This window comes from Peromyscus californicus, unplaced genomic scaffold (assembly GCF_007827085.1).
Source record: "Peromyscus californicus insignis strain IS unplaced genomic scaffold, ASM782708v3 Scaffold_4__1_contigs__length_199733344, whole genome shotgun sequence".
NCBI lineage: Eukaryota > Metazoa > Chordata > Mammalia > Rodentia > Cricetidae > Peromyscus > Peromyscus californicus.
Genome location: NW_026294562.1, coordinates 94,938,877 through 94,961,953, shown reverse-complemented (window position 1 = coordinate 94,961,953; position 23,077 = coordinate 94,938,877). Strand labels below are relative to the sequence as shown.

Here is a 23,077-nt window from a genome sequence, read left to right as displayed (position 1 = left end):
CTCAAGTTCCTCAACTATGAAATGAGGTCAATCAGCTCATTAGACCTACAACAAGAATCCTTTTCTTCTTTCCTACTCTATATAGAGACCCAAAGCAGAAAAGGATGATGCACCCATTCTTGGAACTGCATCATCTGTTCATGAAGCAAAGTCAGTTGAGGGCATAACTGGTGCTAACAGTGATCATATTAGTACAGAATTAAGTCAATCACAGTAAAACATCCAAGACCAGTGTTTAGGGCTGTGACAACCCATGGCCCACTTTTAACAATAGTGTAGAAGTTTCTAGAAATAACTGGAAGCTACTCTTTATTTAAGCAACAGCTGAATGCAAATACAGAGTCAACAGGGTTTTCCACTGTGCCCCAGCACAGGGGTGTTCCATATATACCCACATTTTACAGAATGCATATGATTCTCACTTTACTAATGTAAGCATTTTATTTTATTTTTTTAAAAAAAGAATCCAATGTCAGATTTAAAGTCTTAATCATTGATGTAAGCATAGAAGGGGCTACTCAAAGTGACTTCATACCCAGGAGGTACTGACAGCTCCTAGCGGGAAAGATGCTAACTTAACGTTCAGATGTCCGTAGTGAGGAATGGTTCCTTCCAGTGAGCCATTGCACATACCATGCTAAGTCTCCTGGTCCTTGATTATGTAATTCTCTCTTCTATTTGTCTCTGTGTCCTTCACTGTCTCTGGTACCCATTCATCTGATCTCTCATCTCTCCATCCTTTTTAACTCCCTGTCCTTCTCCGTCCTCCTGTCTCTCCACCCCACCACCCTCCTGACCCTTCATCTCCATATGCCCCTTTTCTGTACTTGCCAGCCTACTGTTTCTAACCTTCTGGGCAGGTTCCTCTGCCCCTCTGCTTTCCCCATTAGAGGCCCCCTTTGGTTCCTTCGTGCTGTTATTGGTTTTCAAGAGAGGACTTTGTACCTGCCCCTTACCAAGGCTGCTTTTCACTGAAAATGGCTTCCCCTTACCAGGTTCCTTTTTGACTGAATGTTGCATATTGAACCTGACATCTTTTATCTGGATACCTTGTGTGATTTTCTTTATTTTAGAATCATAGAGAGAGAATTCCAAATCCCACGACCTGTTGTGCTTTATGGTTTCTATTTGTTCCTTAAAATAATTCAGATCCTGCCTTAGCGAGGGAGCAATTTTGAAGTAGAACTTCAGCCCCAAGCCCAAGGTGCTGTCTGTTTTCAACATGTCAAACAAGAACTGCAAACTGAGAGTCATCTCTTCATCTTTCTCCTGCCCCACCAGCTTCTCCACTTCTCTGCGCGTTGCCTCCCCCAGCTGACACTGGTCCTCCTTCACAAGGAAAGACATGGCATAGAAAAATTCCTGGAAGCTGATGTGGCGAAAGCTGTAGAGTTTCTTGATGCCAAGCCCTTCCCGGTAGTCGATGCTGTTTAGGAAGGCAGTGAGGCTGGGGCCATCTAAGCTGTACTTTCTGAGGTCATCTTCTTCGAATAGCAGCCTCTGGTGCTGGATTCCCTCAGCTGCCAAGGAACACAGACTCCTCAGGACCCTGTGCCGGGTGAGCTCAGAGCTGTCCCCATTGCCATCAGTGGGCAGGAAGGTAGACACATAAGCAGTGAAGATGTCTGTACTATTGCTAGGTGTCTCTGAGAGCTCCTGGCCTCTTACCATCTTTCTCTTTAGCCAGGAGCAGACCACCCAGCAAATGCCCGGAACCTGGCATGCTTTGTAGAGAACATCATTGTTTTGCACAAACTCAAGGGCATTTCTCGATTGCTCCTTATCGGTAAAATAGGAGTTGAAATAATTCTTCCTCTCCTCCTCAGAGAAGCCTAAGACATGGACATGTCGCCTTTCACCCAGCATGGGCTCCAGACTCTGCAAAGCCGGAGGTCTAGTGGTGATGAGAAGGGAGCACGGCACCTCCCTTCTCCTAATTAGAATGTGTAGTACGCACTCCGCACGACTGGACTTCTGTAACTCGTCAAAGCCATCCAGGATGAACAGGAGCCGCTCGGGCTGCCTCAAAATCTCTGTGACTGGGGCTTGATCATCTCCACAACACCAGCAGATGAGGTTGGGCAGGTCACACTTGGGCAGCAGGACCACTTCTCTGCAGCTCACATAGAAAACATAATCAAAACGGCCAGGGTACAGGGTCCCTTTGGCCCAGTCCTGCACCAGTTTTTTGACCAGGGTTGTCTTTCCGGTGCCTGCAGATCCTTGCATCACCACTATGGGCGGGGTTGAGTAGGACTCCGCCTCTGGAGCGAATAAAGACTCCACCCTGACATGACCCAACTCCTGTTCCAGGTCCAGACAGGAAGGCGATCCCGGACTTGCTGGACTGGACATGGCCACCAGGAGCAGCTCATTGTGGCTGCTGTTAACACTCCAATCTTGCCTCTCCTCCAAGCAGCGCACATGCTCCCGGTAGATTTCTCTGTAATCTGAAACACAAATGGAGTTTCGGGTGTCGGAATGAGAACAACAGAAGACAAAAAAAGACCCTTCAGACCCTGAGTTTGCTTTTTAGTCTCATCCTAACCTGTGTTGCTTTGAAGTTTATGGTTGTGACTTCATGAAGTGAAACTACTACGTGTGGGGGTGTGGGGGTGGGGGGGGGTGTTTTGTATGTGATGTGTTTAGGCATGTTTTGAATGTGCATATATTTGTATCTACACGCACTCATGAAAATGTACTGACATAGTGTGTGCATTGTGTGGGGGAAGGGGTGTGCATACCTCAATGTCAGTGTGTGTGGCAATGTGTAAGTTCCTGAGAAGTCCTGTGAAATTTCCTCATGGGACCAGGTGGGGACAGAGAAAGGAGAGAGAAGGGAAGCTGAAAGCTGGTGAAGGAACTGAAGTCTGTTTCTGGTAAAGGGTGGGTAAGAGCTTAACTCAGCAGCTGAACAAAAACAAGCAAGCAAGCAAACAAACAAACAAACACGGATTCTGCTATCTGAACTAAGGTTCTTATGCTTGTATTACAAGCTCCTTACTGACTGAGCAATCATCCCAGCTTATCCACTCCCATTTCTGCAGTGCAGGAGGTCTCAGGAATGAAAGGAAACTGGGAAAGATTACAGGCACCAACAAAGCCCCTACACCCCTCCCCCACACCTACTTCCCCCCCCCCCCAAAAAAAAAGAACGGGTAGCTATTTAGGCTCCATTGCTGTCTAGGTTCCCCTTGCTGTCTAGGTTCACATTAGCCCACTGACTCCTCCATGAACACAGCCTGGCTGCCGGTCATGAAGCTGGGGAGGTGTGACCCACACACTCTGATGCTGTTGTTCCTAGTTAGTGGAAGTCACTCCACCAACACTGTCCTCCATCTCCATGCCCTTTCTACGTCCCCTCCCCTTCTCCAGCAGAGCAACTACAATTAGGAGGTGGGGTGCTTTAGTCATAAGATATCACAAACCCTTGCCTTCAGCTCAGGGTCTGCACCCAACATTCCTAGGTCCCTAGTCTGGAGACTACCTAAGACCCTGGGGCTCTGGGGATCCCCAAGAAGGAGAGGGCAGTATAAGGAAAGGTCTGTGGGGCCTGGGGATGTCTTTGGTGCCCCCTCACTTCCCTCTCTCGGGCTGCACTCACCATTCAGACAAACCCGGCTGAGGTAGTCTACAAGCTCCATCAAGTTCATGGCCCGCAAGCTCCTGCTCACCACTCTCACAGCTTCCTGTGCTCCGTACATTGAGATCAGTTTTGATGCTACTTCCACACGACTCAATCCCTCCAGTTCCCCTCGGGCCAGATGAAATTGGGTCATATCCCGTAAGTGGAACTTCAGCGTCTTGAAACTATTCTCCTCAAGGTCATTCAAGGCCCAGAGCAATGCCTCCTGGGGGCTGTTGGCTCGTGCCAACGACATGGTGGTCAGAGTTCAGCCAGCCACCTGGAAGTGAGAAGCAATGAGACAATGCTAGTGGGGAGCAGCCTGGAGACTCTTCATCCACACTGCCTTCTGGGTGCTTGTAGTCTGCAGAGCAGAGGCCCAGGGGAGACCAGATATGTGCAAAGCTCTGAGAAAGGAAAATGGGGGAGACAGCAGGGAAAACTGTCTAATCATCCCTGTTCTATCAGATAGTATGTGTGACTGTGTGGGTAACTGGCAAGAAGGTCCCCCCTTCCTTACTTCCTCCCTCCCTCCCTTCCTTCTTTCCTTCCTCCCTTCCTGTATACATGTTTTTGTGTGTGTGACAGGGTCTCATGTTTCCTAGGCCAGCCTCAAACTCTTTTTGTAGCTGAGAATGACCTTTAAAGTTCTGATCCTCCTGCCTCTGCCTCCTGAGTACCATGATTACTGCCATGCAGTACTACACCTGGCTTTGTGGGATGCAGGGGATTGAACCTAGGGGTTCACATGTGTTAGGTAAGCACTCTACCAACTAAGCAATGTCCCCAGATGCCCATAGGCACTCTTAAACTGGACTCAGTACCTCCTTAAATTAGTATTAAGAACAAATGTTTGAGGTTTTTTATTTCAAAAGTGAGCCTGCCCTTGATTGTGAATGTTTCCAGAACTTGTGAATTATCTGCTGAGACCACAGAAATGGGGAGATAGGAAATCTCCACCCTCAGTCCACTGCTTCACACACCAGCATCATGGGGTCCAAAACTGGTCTCCAGGTAAGGAGTCAAGTTCAAATAAGGATAAGAAAAGAACAGACATCATTAGTGCTAAATTTGTGACAAGTGACTTCTTCAACTCAGCATTTACTAAAGGGAATGAGAACAACATGGATTAGTAGGAAGCTTTCAGATTCCAGGAGATGCCTGTTCTCCAAAGTCATGAGGAGTCCATTGTGGAAGTATGATGTCTGGAGGTGCTCAAAATAGTCTTTGGTAATGGACTTGGTGGGACTCAGATATCAGTATTTTGACTGAATACCAATGAAAGGAATAAACCTCTCAGAAACACATTAGGACACAGGGACACTGGGGATTCCCTACAAAGCTCTGATTCTGGAGGAGCTAATTCCAGAAGGACAAGAAGACAACAGCAGAGCACTGGACCAGTCAAGCTCAGGCTTGAGGAGCTGGAGGTGGGAGGATGACTCAGCTCCCTAGGGCAAGAGGACAAAAAGCTAGCTGTCCAGGAGAGATGCAACAGGTCCATTTTCAGCTCTGCAGGCCAAGCCTGAGTCCTCTTATCCAAAACCCACCAGTTAATTATTATCTGTTAGAATTCAAAGCAAAGGTGTGAATTCTCAGACACATACTGTCTGTCTACAGTCCCAGTGTGTGGGGCTGGAACCCATGAAGGACCTCAGTGAACAGGGAAGTGGAGATGCTCACACATGTCTGCTGACATGAGCAATTGTTCACCAGAGGAAAACTTGACCCCTTGGGAGGCAAAGGCAGGTGGATCTCTGAGTTCAAGGCCAGTCTGGTCTACAGAGTGAGTTCCCAGGACATTCAGGGATACAGAGAGAAACCCTGCCTAGGGAAAAAAAAAAAAAACCACCTTGACCTCATTTTTCAAACATTAAACTTGGGCAACAAGGGAGGGACCAAAGGGATGAACCATTATATTGCCAAAAGAAGGACAGAACAGAAGATGACCCACATTCCTCCCTGAAACCACTTGTCCTGTTTACAACTTGACCCCAGTCCGGACAGGGGCGGTTTGACAAAGGAGGCGGAGCACTGCGTCCTCCACCACTGTACCTGTTCTTCACATTGGTGAAGCCACAGCAGGATGTGCCCTGACAAAAGGAAAAAGGGAAAAACAGAAACAAAACAGGAGCTCTGTGAAATAGAGGTACAAACATATCTCTAAATGTGCCTTAAAGGCAGCTGGTCAGTTGACCTAAAGAGCAGGGACTCCACTAAATCTCCCTAAATTTGGAGCAGTTTCTCCAAAAAGATGGCCTTCAAGGTGGAAAGAACAATGGATTGGTAGTTTAACAGATGTCTTTGTCTTTCTGAAAAAGCTATGGAAAGATGACCAAAGGTGCAGAAACCAACAGTAAGTTACTAGAAAAGAATAAGACATAGAACATAGTAAACTAAAGCACTCTGGTGAACAGTATTTGCATAAAATAATAGCATAACCACTGAATAGCTAAGATCTATAATATAACCACAATGAAAGGATGGTGGTGGAGAGGCTGGAAAGCTGACTCCATGGCTAGGAGCTCTGTCTGCTCCTCCAGAGGACTTCTGATTCCTGGCACTACGTGGCAGCTCACAACCATCTATAACTCCAGTCCCAGGGGATCCAATATCCTTTTCTGGCCTCTGAGGGCATCAGGTATGCACATGGTACATAGATATATACATGCAGGCAAAACACCCATACATATAAAGTAAAAAAATTTTAAATTAGAAAGAATGGTAATGGAATGATTAGGATAAAAGGTCAATGGATGATGCCTAAAACCTTGAGCCAAAAAGCAGTTGTATGTGTGCACTATTTAGAAGTACAAAGATGCAATGGGACTAAAGAGATGGTTCAGTGTGTAAGAGCACTGTCTGTGTAAGCATGACTCCTGGGCAACAAGCAGGAAGACTTGAATTCATATTGTACCACCCATGTAAAACCACTGAGGGCGGGTACAGGAGAATGCCTGAGGTTTGTTGCCCGCTAGCCTAGCTTTAAGCTCAGTGAGAGACCCTGTCTCAAAGGAACAGGTGGAGAGTTACAGAACAGGACAGCTGACATCCTCTGGACAATGCATACACAAAGTACACACACTCGCACACATATGCATATAAAAAACACATAAAAATATGTCTGTCTGTCTGTCTGTCCCTGTGTGTGTGTGTGTGTGTGTGTGTGTGTGTGTGTGTGTGTGTGTGTGTGGCGCGCGCGCGCACGCACGCGTGCACAAAGACATAAGAGAGTTAAAAATCTAAAGTGGTTGCCCTGGGGAAGAGGGATAGGGATGGTGAGAAAGATGAAAACTGTTTAAGGCACAGACTTTGTAATGAGCTGAATTTCTGATACATACACATGCATCACTGAGATGAAACAATAGGTCATAGATCATCCTAGGAAAAAGATAGGCAGCAAAGACATGGAGGGAATAGGTATAGAGAAGTCTTCCAGGACACCTGGCTATGAAAATTCTGCAAAGTGCTGGGAGCAGCAGGCTAAGGAAAGGCCTTTGTTCTCATATGGAAAGGGGGTATTTTTAAAGTCAACAAAAAGCATCCAAAGGAAGGATCAGACTAGAAATCTCAAATGGTGAAGGAGCGGTGAGAACAGAGACTGGATTAGGACCCTAAGCAGAGGAAAATTCTGGCTTTTCAATGAGAAAGGCTGTGGGAAGGAGAGCAGCTGTGTGGGGTTCATGATCAGAAGATGAATGTGAGCATGTCAGACAGAAGCTATATTCTACATGATGTACAGCTAACAGAACCTCCAAAGAGCTTGAAGGCAGTGGTGGTAGGAGAGGGGGGAAGCCAGGCAGTGAACGCGGCCAGCCCTCTCACCTCCCCACCTTTACCCCTTCTCCAAACCCCGAGTCATCGAGTCATGTGCTCTGTGAGTACTCCCTGGAGTTCATGAGAAATGGCAGGAATGGGAACTGACTTGCCCAAAGCCTTAGCCAAGATCAGGCTGGAAATAGAAACCAGAGCACCAGAGATTAACATCAAGAAGCCAAGATGAGAAAATTAAAGAATGAGACGTAGTTGTCTAGACAGGATGACAAAGAGCAGAGGCCACTTACTGCAGCAACGCCAGCTCCCAAGGTCTAAGTCACTGGGCCAGAGAGTCGTAGCAACACCTAAGTATTTATAGAAACAGGAACTGAGTTTAATTGGAGGGCGGAGGCAAGAGATGAAATCATGTTAACCCTGTCCCGGCTAGGGGCAGAGATGATAACTAGAGAAACTGGGTCCCCAAAAGAGAGAAGATTAAAATGGAGAAAGCAGGACCAAGGACAGAAACAGAGATAGAAAAGTGAGAGAGAAGTGATAATAGGGAGACATAAAATACATAAATTGAGCAGGAAAACCAGAGATGAGAGAGACAAGAACAGGGAGCTAGCTAGAATACATATACATACATACATACATACATACATACATACATACATACACACATACATACATATATATGTATATGTATGTGTCCTTTCAATCTCTGAAATGGGCTAGGTAAACACCTACAGGCCCACTTTCATATAACTCCCTGGTAGAGATAATCCTGTCTTGTTTCATTTTGTTTTGTTTTGTTTTGTTTTGTTTTTCAGGCATGACTTCTCAAATATATTCCCCCCAGGCAACTAGAAAGTGACATGCGGTGGTTAATTTTGTGTACCCCAACCTTTGGTCAACACATCACTGAGAGTTTCTGTGATCCTGTTCTTAGGATGTGGCTATCATTTGAGTCGGAAACTGACTAAAGTCAGCTGTGCTCACTAATGTGGGTGCCTCTTATCCCATCAAATGAAGCCTGAGTAAAAGAAAAGCCCTGGCCTTCTCATGAACAAGAAGGGTCTCCTCTTAGTGTGTATATGGACCATGTTTCCCTCACATGTGGGTTCTAGAATTTTATTTTTATATGTCATAATTTTATTGTATATATAAATATATATTATATATATGACATGAAAGCAGAAAGAAGATCAGGAGGAGGAAAAGACTAACGGGAAGAATAATTGGGGGGAGGACTAAAGGGAGGGAACAGGTGGGAGTAAATACCATCCAAGTTCAAAGAATCTATGCCAACAAGAAGAAATTCTTAAAGGGCTGGGGAGATGGCTCAGTGGGTAAGAGCACCTGCCATGCAAACATGAAGACCTGAGGCAGAATCCCCAGCACCCACATAAAAAGCTGGTGAGGTAACCTGGGAATCTGTAATTACAGCATTGTGGGCAGAGAAACAGAAGGGTCACTGGGGCTTGCTGACTACCAGCCTAGCTCCAGGTTCAGGGAGGGGCCTGGTCTCAAGGGAATAGGGCAGAGGGTGATAGAGCAGGCCAAAGCAGGACGCCCAATGTCTGATCTTCATAGTCACACTCATGAGTATATATACACATGCATGTGCGCCTATACATATACCACACACATAAAATCTTTTACAAGAAAAGAAGAAGAAGAAGAAGAAGAAGAAGAAGAAGAAGAAGAAGAAGAAGAAGAAGAAGAAGAAGAAGAAGAAGAAAAAGAAGGCTGGCTGTGGTGGTGCATGCCTTTAATCCCAGCACCCAGGAGGCAGAGGCAGGCAGATCTCTAAGTTTGAGTCCAGCCTGGTCTACAGAGAGAGTTCCAGGAAAGTCAAGGTTACACAGAGAAACCCTGTCTCAAAAAAAAGAAAGAAAGAAAGAAAGAAAGAAAGAAAGAAAGAAAGAAAGAAAGAAAGAAAGAAAAAGAACTTCCTACCCTACCTACTCTAGGAAGGACCATGGGTCTCATCTGGCCTTCTGATTCAAACTGAAACATTGGTTCATGGGGTTTGAGCCTGCTGGCTTTCAGAATTGAACCAACACCTCCAGCACTCTTGAGTCTTCAGCTTGCTGGCTGCAGATCATGAAACGTCTCATTTTTATAATCACAAATGCTTTTTTAAAATTTATTTTTAATTGTATATTCATGTGTGTCTGTGTGGGGTGTATACATGTGTATGTAAGTGCCTGTGGAGGCCAGAAGAGGGCATAGGATCCCCTGGAACTAGTTACAGGCAGTTGCAAGCCACCAACCACCACCTCCCCTTTCTGGGACCCCAATCAGATCCTCTGCAATAACAGTACTCTCTCTTGACTGCTGAGCCATCTCTCTACTGCCATCACCCCCCAAATTTTTATGATATAGGAGTCTTAATAATCAGCTCCTGACCCTGCTTAGAGATCTATCCTTTCTTCTGCTGTTAACAATCTAACCACCAAACGATTTTCTTAAGTGCACTTGGCCAGCTCTCACTTGCCTCAAGTCCTTCACATTAATTGTTCACTCTACCAGAAGGGCTCCCTCTGCCCAAAGTCCCAAATACGGCTGCCTGCCTGAAATCTTCAAGTTTTCTCCCAACTTGACATCCTCATTGTGACCTACCCTGACCCTTCACAGCTCCTGATGCCCTCATCATCTCCACTGCTCATGTCTTTCTCATAGCACAATTAAATAATAATGATTACCATGTATCACAGCACTTTCTGACATAATATAAAATTTTCTTAGTGCTTTTCTTTCCCCATTAAAATGCAAACCATGGCTGTTTGGTTCACTGATCTACCCAAGCACCTACAGAGTGTCTGGTGTATATTAAGCATTTAAATTGTTGAATGAATATACCTCCCTAGTGACACCTTATGAAGCCATCACAAAGAAAGCACTGTTAGCCTGGCATGATGGTTCATGCCTATAATATAATTCAGGAAGCTAAGGCAGGGAGGTTGAGGTGAATTCAGGGCCAACTTGACCTATATAGTGAACTCCAGCCAGCACGGACTGCAGAGAGAGGGAGGGAGGGGGGGAGGGAGGGAAGGAGGGAGGGAGGGGAGAGGGAGGGAGGGGAGAGGGAGGGAGGGAGGGAGGGAGGGAGGGAGGGGAGGGAGGGAGGGAGGGAGGGAGGAAGGAAGGAAGGAAGGAAGGAAGGAAGGAAGGAAGGAAGGAAGGAAGGAAGGAAGGGAAGCCCCTTTAAAAGTCACTTTGACATTTAATATCCAATTTAAGTCTAAAACAAGAATTGAGACCTTTACCCTACTCTGTACCGCCATCTGGTGGCAATTGTGTAGATTGCTAGTTGTTTCTCTCCCCCGCCACACATACAGGCGGTCCCAAAGTTACTAGGAACTACTTTGGCCTGCTCCTCACAGAGTGCGTATCGGACGGAAATTAAAGCGCACACAGCTCACTAAAACCACCAGCCGGATATTTCAGTACCCAATAGTCATCAAGAGCTGATTCACGTGGTACAAATTCAACCAACCAAGTTCCTAATACTGCCCAACTCACGCCCTTCCGTCCTGGGCTCCCTCTTTCTCGGCAAGATGGCATCCCCAGCCGTACCGCCAAGTGTCCCTCCCGCTACTGTGGCCACAGCCCCGGCGCCGGCCGCCACCGCAGCCCCGGCTTCAGCCCCGACAGCGCCCACGCCAGCTCCGGCGCCGGCTGCTGCTCCGGCTGCGGCCCTGGCGCCCGCCTCGTCCTCCGACCCTGCGGCAGCTACGCCTGCCGCACCGGGCCAGACACCGGCCTCCACGCCAGCCCCTGCGCAGACGCCGGCACCCTCGCAGCCCGGGCCCGCCCTCCCGGGGCCTTTCCCCGGCGGCCGCGTGGTCAGGCTACACCCGGTCATTTTGGCCTCCATCGTGGACAGCTACGAGCGACGCAACGAGGGAGCTGCCCGGGTTATCGGAACCCTGCTGGGTGAGTGCTGGAGAAAAGAATGTTTTCTTCCCGTTCATCTCCCTCCTGCTCTATTTCCTCTCGTTCCATCGCCTTTGAACTCTTAACCTGTTTCTCTTTTGCACCTTCTTGATGTGGCTTGCTTTCCCAAGTGACTTGAATCCTGCTGAATTACTGTTATGTTGAGCGACAGAAATGTGCAAGGAGTAGTTTGTGGCAATTGATCTACAAGTTATTTTATATTCCTATCAGCGAAGTACGGAGAGTGCATGTTGCCAAAAATGAACTCAAATGCCAGCAAGAAGTTTAAAGTTCTTGCCTTTTAATCACAGTACCCACATTTCCCCTCTTATCCACTGACTGACCACCACTTCCACCACATGTAGGGGAAGAGGATGTGTCAGAAGCTTTCCCCAATTCAACAAGTAAACCAGGTTTGTTCAAAACCTATTCCGGATATATAATACTTTGTTCTCCTGAACTTTTAAGACAGACGTTCAGTCCCAAGAACCTCCCTCATACCAGTTTCTAGTGGAATAAAACCTGTGTGTGCTCAGGTCCGAATTTCTGCCCCCACCTCAATTCCATTTGGACACAAACGATGATATTACCTGTTTACAAGCAACCTTAAAATGAAGAGTAATCGTCGGGCGGCTGCGGTGGCGCACACCTTTAATCCCAGCACTCAGGAGGCAGAGCCAGGCGGATCTCTGTGAGTTCGAGGCCAGTTTGGTCTACAGAGCGAGATCCAGGACAGGCACCAAAAACTACACAGAGAAACCCTGTCTCCAAAAACCAAAAAAAAAAAAAAAAAAAGTAGTCTTTTCTTTGCCTGTGTTACAGATTTGGGGAAGTAGTTGATGTTAAACTGGTTTGTAAAACTGAAAAGCACTGAAGACTGTTGAATACATTTCTCTCTGTGGGAACTGCTGGTCCTGTCAGACTTGCTTGCACTCTGCCTTCGTGACAGCTTTTAAACACTGGCAGTCCACTCTAGTTGTATCCATCATTTCTCTCTTATTGGTAGCAGTTCTTGCACTGTGGAAGACCATTCAAGTACACAAAGAGGACAGGATATGTAGTCAGACTCCAGCAATTATTAGCTTTGTGTCTTGGGACAAATCACTAGAGATCTAGTTCTTTTGGGGGCTTCTTTAGCAGACAGTTTTTATGAGAATGAAATTATTACAGAAAGCAACTAATGGCTGGCACACCTCAGGTACAGCAGCTATTGGTCACCCTCTACTACATAGGAGGCCACACCGCCCCGTCACCCTCTACTACATATACCACACTGCCCCACCATACGTTTCTTTGACAGTGTAGCACTTTACAGAAACTTAGAGTTGATACATTGTCTCTCATCAAAACACACTTGCATTTTCTTCGACACAAGTATCTTCCATTCTCTCCATTTTATTTCAGTTCCACAGGTTCCACAAGGATAATCCTAACTTCCCTTTATTTTTAACCTCTCCCGGTGTGTTAGTATTCTGTAACTGCCCTACTGTGAGCTTCTATAGCTACAAATGTTTGCATCACTTGACAAATACTTAGGCTGTCTAATTTCCAGTCTCTGGAGCTGTTTAACTAGAGGAATCCGTGTCTACCCAAGATTTGTGTTTCACGCTGTTTATCCTAGGGAGGCAGCTGTAGTCTATAGATTCTCTATCAGACAGAATTCTGCTCGGTGCTCCCACTGCTACAAAACAGTTGAGTTGTTGATAGAAAAACAAATGAAGCAGTATGTGCTTTGTAGGAGCTTGGACTTTTCATAGGTTGACATGAATTTGTAAAAGATTTTGTTTGGCTAAATGAAATCATTAGTGACTTTCATGTACCATAAAACTGTTAGGTACTTAGAATTCAAAATTAGTCAAAGGAACACTGTTGTAACCTTAAACCCAAGATGGAAACATGGTCCCTGTACTGTAGATGTGATGCCTGTTCTGCTAGCAGGGTGTCCTGTGGAAACACAGAGACTTAACTACTTCACTACTGTGAAGGAGTCACAGAAGAGATATGAAAGATCATGGTAAGGTGTAACATTTTCAGTGTGGAGTAAGTCCTTAAATGGCCAGTGTCCACATGTGATTCCCAAAGGAGCAAGACCTGAATTTAGAATTTTATATTTTACAATAAGACCTGACTTTTAAATTGTTTTCCATGAATATACCCATGGGTTATAATTCTTTGTGAGCACTACTAAACTTAGTGTCCTTTATCCTTTAAACAAAAACTTTAGCTATTCAAATTATAGAGCATCTTTATAAAGATATCCTTTAAATTCCATAATTTTGAAATTCCTGAGAATACTTGGGAATGCTAATCTTTTATCCCTGAATTTCAAAAAAAAAATAACGTGCCAGGAATTTGAAAACTGAGAAATTTGCTTTCACTTTATGTAATGATTCTAAACTGTATCACTGTTAAGAAGTAAACATATTTTAAGAACGCTCTTGGCAAGTCCACTGTCTGAAGAGGTCAGCATTCCCAGCTTGTGAGAGGGTGGCGGGAGAAGCTCCCAGTGGTTCTGGGCACCAGCCTCTGGGGCAGGAGTCACGGGGAGCTAGCTGAGAGTGTTGCAGTCTCATCTCAGTGGGAGGCTCTTGAGCAGCTGGGGGACAAGGAGGAATTAGAGAATATGGCTGCTTTGGGAGAGTAGTAGACCTGAGCTGGGCCTAGACAACAGGTTGAGGGCGTTCTAGTAAAGTAAAAGCACTTGAGAAGTCAGGGCACAGAGGGGGTGGAGAATTCAAAGGTAGGAAGTGGAGATGGAGGGCGTGGCATGGTCAGGAGAGCAGCATTAGAGAGTTTTTTCTAGGTCTTCAGTTGTGCATAAAAGAAGGGAAATATGGAGTTTGACTTGGCTTGGTGTATATTCCTTCTGAGATGCCATTGAGTGTGGCAGTGGACTTGTCAAGTTAGGGAAATTGAGTGAGAAAGGCTGCCGAGGTGGTTCACAAGCCTGACCTTCTTTTCATTCCTGGAACTCCTGTGGTGGAAGGAGAAAATGAACTTGTGCAGATTGTCCTCTGACCTCCACAGGTCAGCAGTTGCACATGCTCACCCACAGTCAATCAATGTAAAATAAAGACAGAATTTAACAATAAGTGAAGAGAATGTAAAGAGATGTGGACAAGTATGTGTCAGCCACCAGAAGATAAGAAGTAACTGAAATCATAAAAGTGGACAAAAATCACCTACCATAGGGATTGGCAGCTGTGTTTAAAAAAAAGGTCAGGGAATATTTTCAGCTTTGTGTGCAGCCTGTCCCAGCTACTCAACTCTGCCTTTGTAGCAAAAAAGCCATAAATAATGTATAAGAGATTGGGCAAGTAAGCGTTTATTAGCTGAAATGTTTCTGGGTCAGGACTTGACCTAGAAAAGGAACATAGAGCAAAAACTAGGAACACGAGGAATGCTGAAAACCTGAGGTGTCAGAGGAAGAGCCAACAGATTAGGAAGAGAAGGGAGAAAACCAGAAGAGACTGCTGCCGTGGAGACCCTGAGGCAAAAAGGCTCTGAAATGGAGGAAGTAGTCATGCTGATCAAATGGGGATGAGTGGTCAGGTGAGAATGTATGCCTGTGGGTTTAAGAACGTGGTTCAGGGCCGGGCGGTGGTGGCGCACGCCTTTAATCCCAGCACTCGGGAGGCAGAGGCAGGCGGATCTCTGTGAGTTCGAGGCCAGCCTGGGCTACCAAATGAGTTCCAGGAAAGGCGCAAAGCTACACAGAGAAACCCTGTCTCGAAAAACCAAAAAAAAAAAAAAAAAAAAAGAACGTGGTTCAGAAAACAGAACCATAGCACTCGCAGACACATTAAACCACCAGCAGGGACGTGTTATAATAGGGGGTGGGGGAGCTTGGGGGGAGGTACCAGTACATTATAAGAGACTGAAGTTGGGACCCATGGCTCAGTGAGATCCAGGAACTAATGTGAGGATATCAGAACACAAATTTGCGGTAGACTGATGATGATGTTGATCCACAGGTAGAGAGGTGAGATAGGCTGGTCCAAAGGGAGGTCCAGGTAACTCTGACAACTGTATCCAGTGACACTAGGCTGCTCTATGGGCAGTCTGTCTTCAGCAAGCTGTGCAGGTTAACATACAGGGAGAAACTCTAGAGCCGTAGGGACCCTTTGGGGGTTGAATGACATTTTCACAGGGGTCACCAAAAGCCACTGAAAAACATATTTACATTGTAGTTCATAACAGTAGCAAAATGACAGTTGTGAAGTAGCAACAAAAATAATTTTATGGCTGGGGTCACCACAACATGAATGAAGGTCGCAGCATTAGGAAGGTTGAGAACCACTGCTCTAGAGAGTGAAGAGTGGGTATTATTGGGAAGGGCTGGTAGTAGAAAATATTGTAAAGGAAGACAACCCTATTTGGTGATAGAAGGAAGAGTTGAGGGTCACTGCAGAGTTTGAGTTCTCTGGAAAATACTGGTTCTGTTGATGCTGAACTTGGGGCTAATGCGTTGGCTTCATGTTTGTTGGCTTGAGGAGACCTCCGAAAGCATTTCAAAACTAGGAGCTGGAGCTACCACTCAGTTGACAGAGTACTTGCCTGCTGTGCACGAAGCACTGATTTCAGTCCCCAGCACCACATAGACCAGGTGTGGTGGTGCACATCTGTAATCCTAGCACATCTGTAATCCCAGCACTTGGGTGGTAGAGACGTGAGGCTCAGAAGTTCTTGCTCATTTGTAGTTACAAAGGACTGACTCCAAAAAAAAAAAAAAAAAAAAAAAAGGTAGTCATTGCCTGTGGGATCCCAGGATTATGTAACACCTGGCCATTCTCTCTTTAACAGGAACTGTTGACAAGCACTCAGTGGAAGTCACCAACTGCTTTTCAGTGCCACACAATGAGTCAGAAGATGAAGTGAGTTGAGTGGACTTCAGCAGCCCCTGTGCAGTTCATGACCATTCATCTGCTGGCTTCCCTCCCAGCCCCCTGTGCTGTGTCTGTGACCAGAGCTGCAGGCAAAGCACTGCTTTCCCTGCCCACATCCTGGGCCTCTTCATCTGGTGGGGGTGCTCCTTCTTCCTATTCAGTTTTAGTGTGTACTTCTAGCTTCTTAACTTCCTCTCCTGCCTTCTCTCTTAGGTGGCTGTTGACATGGAGTTTGCTAAGAATATGTATGAATTGCACAAAAAAGTCTCCCCAAATGAGCTCATCCTAGGCTGGTAAGTTGATGGGAGTGGGTGGATGGAAAGTCTTCATTGAGGGCCAGCCTCGTTTGTCCTCAGACTAGATCCTGTCTCACCTTTCAGAGAGTATTCAAAGCTTGAGCCTATAAATTCGGTAGTTTGATGATAATTCTGATCCTATAAAGGCAAGAATATTTATTTTCACTGATAGCTTTTGTTATTGCAAAGTTTGTTAACACTGTTAATTACTGCCGACATAGTGTCAGGACCCCAGAGACACCCACGCCACTGTTGTCTTTGGTATTGGCATCAGGCGTTGTGCACCTACAACTGCTCTGTTTTCCAGGTATGCAACAGGCCATGACATCACAGAACATTCGGTGCTGATCCATGAGTACTACAGCCGAGAAGCCCCAAACCCCATTCACCTCACTGTGGACACAGGTCTCCAGAATGGGCGCATGAGCATCAAGGCTTATGTTAGGTGAGTCCTGGGCAATAGGGGCATTTAAGGTGACCAATGCCTGGATGACATCCCACTCAAGTCTAATTCTGCACACATTGTCTCTTCAGGAACTTGATTCCTCTTTTGACAGCTGTCATTAGAGAAGTTTCTGAAGCAAGTTTGACCCCATAATTTACACTCTCTGATCCTACTTAAACTGGAGGACTTGTTGCGTGTGACCATTCCAAATGGTAGTGCCTTTGGTGCATGAGCAAACTACCATGTTTCATTTGTCATCTTTCTGGGACAGTCCCCACGTGGTGTGTTTATCATGGTCCTAATGTGGCCTTGTTCATGGCTTTTCTGAATTACCTTTAGTTTTTCATTGTTTCGTTGGCTTTCTGTTGCTGTGATAAAACTGACCAAAACCAACTTGGGAAGAAAAGGGCTTATCTCACCCTGTAGGTCACAGTCTGTCATTGAGGGAAGACAGGGCGGGAACCTGAAGCAGAACCAGAGTATTGTTGCCTACTTCCTGTTCCCTGGCTTGTTGAGACTGCTTTCTTCTATCACCCAGGACCACCACCACCCACATCAATCATCCATCAAGAAAATGCCCCACAGACTTGCCTACAGGCCAGTCTAGTGACAAAATTGAAGTTCTTCTTTCCAGATAACCCTAGCTTATGTCAGATAGACAAAAATAAAAATAAAAATAAAACCCTAACCAGCACATTCATTATTCCTAGAACTTAGTTGCACAGTGTTTATAAAGTAGAGGATGCTAGCCTTGTTTGGGACACGTCTTTTAAGCTGGGAGTAAGTAGACTTTTAGATGCTAACATTGCAGTGTTCACACAGAGCTTGCCAACAGCTCCACCGCCATTCGTCAGGGCTTGCAGGGAAGGCTTTAGCAGCTGAGGAGGGAAGTTAGTACTACAGCTTGAGCCTGTCCATATGCAGAGCCTTCCCCTTCACCCCTTCTTCGTCTCTACAAATTCAGCCTCTTTAAAACTCAAATGAAAATACGGAGTTGAAATAGTAAACACAATTTTAGTGACGTTACTTCTAGCACCAAGTCCAGTGGTTTGGGGCATAAGTCAGTTGGGTCTTTGGTGATAAGAGGCTCAGGCCCAGAAAAGGATTGCTCTGGTGTGCCTGTTTTCCCTGAAGATGGATGTCTAGGCAGCCAGGAACATCCAGAGTCCTGTCTTCATTGCTGGCATTGTGGTGTATGAAGTCATCCTATAAGGGGCCAGGCCAAAGAGGAACAGGAAAGTTTTCTCTCAAGATAATTCTAGGGCAGTCCTGGCCTTCTCTAGTGGAAGGTATTACCTTTGTGACTGCTTTCCCACCCTAATCTAGCCATGCAGACTGCTCCCAAGGCATCTCTTTACCTTTTTCTCCTCCTTCCCCAGCACTTTAATGGGTGTCCCTGGGAGGACCATGGGAGTGATGTTCACACCTCTCACCGTGAAGTATGCTTATTATGACACTGAACGCATTGGAGGTGAGTTTCCTTCCCCCGCTCTACACCCCTAGAGACCCCAGGCTTATTCAGGGGAGGGAGCTGGTTCTCTGTGACGAAGACGAAGGGCTTAGGTAGCTTAAAGAACACTGATCCAGGTTCATGCTAACTAGAAGTTGAGGGTTGTTCAGGGTAGAAAATTGTCAGTCTCACAGGCCACATAATCTCTATACGATGCCAGAACCAGTAGTTAACAAGCCAGGTGGAAGAACTGAGCTCTCCAGAGAAAGAGTGAGTGGAGAGCAGGGATTTGGGGAGCTGGCTGCGTCCAGAGAGGGTGGAGGGAGTTAGTCGGTGGTTAATAACCTCTTGTCATGGCTACGTTTTCTCTGTTGTCTCTTACTGCCTGTCCCACACTCCCACAGTTGACCTCATCATGAAGACATGTTTTAGCCCCAACCGGGTGATTGGACTCTCAAGTGACCTACAGCAAGTGGGAGGAGCCTCAGCTCGCATCCAGGATGCTCTAAGCACTGTATTGCAGTATGCTGAGGATGTGCTGGTGAGAAGCGGGGAGGGAAAGCGAGGGAGGGCTGACGAGACAATACCTAACAGTGCCTCACCGAGTCTGTTCTGTGCTCAGTCTGGAAAAGTGTCTGCTGACAACACTGTAGGCCGCTTCCTGATGAGCCTGGTCAATCAAGTACCCAAGATAGTTCCTGATGACTTTGAGACCATGCTCAACAGCAACATCAATGTGAGTGCCATGGCTGGACCCTGGAAGTTGGGTAGAGGAAGGCTGCTACACAGTCCAGGGTGGAGGCAGTATAGTGTGTTCAGGGGATCTCCTCCTCTAAGTGCTTGTCTGAAGTACTACTGGTATTGCCATGACTTGTTAACTAGACTCAGGTAGAAGACCTACTAAAATTCAAGGCAACAAAGACAATTTCTAATTTTTCCCATCTGTGTTCACAGGACACACACCCCCATACTCCACAAGTCTCCATTACAGTCCCCATTCTATAAGCATCAGTAGAGAGGATAGTGTTCACAAGCACATTACCTTCCTGGTTTCCACCTTCAACCCATGCTGAGTCTGGCCCAACTGTCATTTGGACTCTGCACAGCCAGTGTCCACAGTGGAGCTGGCCAGTGCCAGCCTTTCTGTCCCCTTTCCATTCACTGTTTTCCTTTGTCTTTCAGGACCTGCTGATGGTGACCTACCTGGCCAATCTCACCCAGTCACAGATTGCCCTCAATGAGAAACTTGTCAACCTGTGAATGAGCCCCCAAGAGACACTGGTGCTGGTCAGACTGAAGTGGAGGCAAAGGGTTTCTTTGTGGTCTTGAGTCACAATGGCTCAGTCAACTACTTGGGACTCCTAATAAACATAGCCTACCTTTTGTAAATGAACTTTATCTGATGTGACTTTATTGTTGACTGGGAGAAAGAAAAGTGTTCTTGAGCTCATACAGAAGCCAGGGAGTGGGCACTGTAGGGAGAAGCTGGTTATGTGTTGGCATGACTCATCAGCAGTAGGTGCACCCACAGCCCAGGCTGTTTGCTTCACCCAGCACCATACTAGACATTTTGGCACAATCAATGGCTTTACAGTCATATTTTTTCTTTTTCTAACTCTTAGAATCATAGCAAATGGAATCTCCAAAATTTTATAGTTTTTTGTTGGTTTTTTTTCTGTGGTTTTGTGTTTTTGTTTATCATTTTTTTCCTCCATAGCATCTTACCTGGATGGCAGGCCACGGGGTTGCCTTGTGTACAGTATGGAAGGACTTGGAGATATGCTAGTGAGCCAGAACAGAAGACGAAGGATGGCACACACTTGAGACCTGGGACCCATGAGTCCATCTCCATGGTGAGGAGTATCTGCTTTACCAGACTATTTGATCTGGAAAAGTGTCCTCATACAGACACATGTATGATATGCATGTACCTAAACAAACCAAAAAGCCAAAGAATGATGAGCTTAAAAAAAAAAAATCACAGTAGTGGTTGGTCACATTAGAGGTAGAGGGAGGTGGGCAAGTAGAAGCAAGTGCAGGCTAGTGGCTGGTCTAGTGTGAAGGCTAGCAGCAGGTTAATGCTTCTAAATAGAGCCAAATACGAACTGATGATGTCAGTGTGTTTTCATTATCGCCTAGCTTGGTTCTAGACCTAATAGACAATATGTTTAAATGAGAGAAAATACATTGAAAATAATGTGGGAAAGAGGGTTTTTGTTTTTTAATGTTGTCTAGTTGATAAGGTGGAAGAAAACTAAAATGCTAATGAGAAGCCTGGGGTTGTAGCTCAGTAGAATGCCTAGGGTGCATGAAACTCTGGAAGGTGGGGGTTTGATCCCCAGCACTTCATAAAATTGGGTGTACACCTGTAATCCAAACCAGGGAAGAAGTTGAAACTTATCCTCAGCTGTGTATGCCTCTGACACCTGCCTGAACTGCATCAGATAATATTAAAAAACCCAAGACAGCAAATAGAATGCTAATGAGAAACTCAGAGGCAACTACATAAAGACAGCATATTCTTAAATGAAAATGGAAGTTTTCCCTGAGGTAAATTACTATTTGTCACAATTCCAGTAAAATGCAAAGGTAATTTGAACTGGACAAGCTGTTTCTAAACGTTTATATGGAAAAATAAAAATGTCTTCCAAAACAGTTTCTGCGGAGAAATTTCTACTGTCTCAGAACTGTGACCACAGCAGAATGTACTGACTCAAAAACACCAGGCATTCCAGTAGAGTATTCTTAATGATCGATGAGGAAGAACTTCCTAAGCACTGATAATCCAAAGCTATTTTTAAAGATTGATATCCTATAGCCCCTTAAAAATAACTGATAAAATACATATATAAATAGTGCAAGTATAAAGCTGGAGAAATATTTGAAATTCCTACCAAAGACCTAATATTCTTGCCACAGAATTCTCACAACCAGTTCATTGTTTTGGTTTTGGTTTTTGAGATGGGGACTTAATTATTTGCTCTGACTGTCCCGGAACTCATTGTGTAGAACAGGCTGGTCTCAAACTCACAGAGACCCACCTGTCTTGGCCTCCCAAGTGCTGAGATCAAAGGTATATGCCATCACACCCAGCCCTACAACCAGTTTTTCAAAGGCCAATTATCTGCTGGGTGTCAAGATACAAACAGTTCACACTCCTACACACACACACACACACACACACACACACACACACACACACACACTCACACACAGGAAAGATGCTTGATCTCCTACAAAAATCTATCATGTTTTCTGTTCTGTGAATGGCTAGCAATTGATAGCCAGAGAAGGGTAAGCATGACATAGACATGCATCTCTGGCAGGGATAGCCTATGTTGCAGCATTTTGAATTTATATTTATCAAATTAATCTGGGAATTCATGTGTATGCATATACTCATATATCCTGCAGATAGACTGGTTTGATTTTGATAATATAGTACATAAATAATTATATCTGGCTCTATTAGCATGAAGATTTTTATCAACCCAATTGAGTAGTTTTATGAGTAATTACTCAGCAGATGAGTAATTTTTGCAATACTGTGTAGTTAAGAATGAGACCGTGCCCTGTATATTGATAATAGAAGGGCTAAAAGATAAAATAAAAAAAGTTAAAGTGGTATCTGTAATAGATTGTCATGGTATACATTAAAATCATGATAGTAATGCGCAGAATATTGGTGGAAGTATATGCAGTTGCTGCTCTCAGTGGCTGTCTTGTATTAGACAGGGCACACTCAGTAATGCAAGCTCTGACCCCAATGTTATCTCCCAGGAGGGAGAACAGTTGCTATGGTAGTATCTAGGCTATGAATTATACCTGCTTGTCCCTTGATTAGTATGATTCATCTTGGTCCCTATGTCTCAAAATGATCTGTTCTGTCTTGTTGGCATTTGCTAGCTCTATACTTATGTCCTGTCCCCTGGTGGTAGTTGTCAGCTCCATCATGGTCTCTCCATCCTATGGCATTAGTCCTACCTATGATGGGCTTACCAGTTGCATTGTTTTAATGGACTTTCATAGTTGTGACCACTAGAGGGCATGTTTACATAATTCAAAAGCCTATGACTACCAGTTCTCAGTGCCTAAGCAGTTTTCTAAGGTTGCCCAGGAAAAGTGCTTTGTGTTTAGGAGATGCCAAGATAGTGTGAAATGAGTGGCCAAGGCTTCAGGAGACACACCTTAGCCACCTGAGAGCCACATAATGATGACACCAAAGTATCCAAAAATACTCCAGGTAGACATGTAATCTACTTCAAAACTTGAATAGGAAACAAAGTAAATCTAGGGCCTACTCCCCTTCCAACCAGACCACAATGCATATTACAACCTAAGCCCCTCTGTACAGAAAGCATGAGGCTGATATGCCCAGGAGTAGCTCCAGCATTGTCTTGACTACGCCAGTGAGAAATACCTGGGCAAGGAGAAGTGCAGAGCTAGTATATGGCTTTGGGGCCCTTATTAAGGAACCTGGCCCTTCTATATGGCACTAGAGTTTGGGGCAGTAAATATTAGGCTTTTGCCACATTCTGAAGATTGGAGGTATGAAGTCGGGCTGTGTCTAGAGATCTTGGTAAAATTGCTATATTTGGAATCTAAGGGATTAAGGTTAGAGTTAGCCGAAAATACAAGCCATCAGTTTGGATATAGTAATTCATCTGGGTGGGG

At 45.3% G+C, this 23,077-nt stretch overlaps 2 protein-coding genes across 2 annotated transcripts; one reads left to right on the top strand and one right to left on the bottom strand.

The window, feature by feature from the left end:
- Positions 1–292: 292 nt before the first annotated feature.
- Nlrp10 (NLR family pyrin domain containing 10) lies at positions 293–7,751 on the bottom strand. The gene is made up of 3 exons (XM_052763175.1): positions 7,690–7,751; positions 3,605–3,905; positions 293–2,450 (listed from the first exon to the last, which is right to left on the bottom strand). Exons 2-3 carry the CDS (start codon positions 3,879–3,881, stop codon positions 694–696), a joined length of 2,034 nt encoding a protein of 677 aa, XP_052619135.1. The 5' UTR covers positions 3,882–3,905; positions 7,690–7,751; the 3' UTR covers positions 293–693.
- A 3,164-nt stretch (positions 7,752–10,915) lies between these two features.
- On the top strand, positions 10,916–19,796 carry Eif3f (eukaryotic translation initiation factor 3 subunit F). The gene is made up of 8 exons (XM_052712161.1): positions 10,916–11,326; positions 16,130–16,200; positions 16,426–16,505; positions 16,816–16,953; positions 18,333–18,424; positions 18,808–18,944; positions 19,026–19,139; positions 19,586–19,796. The coding sequence occupies exons 1-8, from the start codon at positions 10,948–10,950 to the stop codon at positions 19,661–19,663; spliced, it is 1,089 nt and encodes a 362-aa protein (XP_052568121.1). The 5' UTR covers positions 10,916–10,947; the 3' UTR covers positions 19,664–19,796.
- The last annotated feature ends 3,281 nt before the right edge of the window (positions 19,797–23,077 follow it).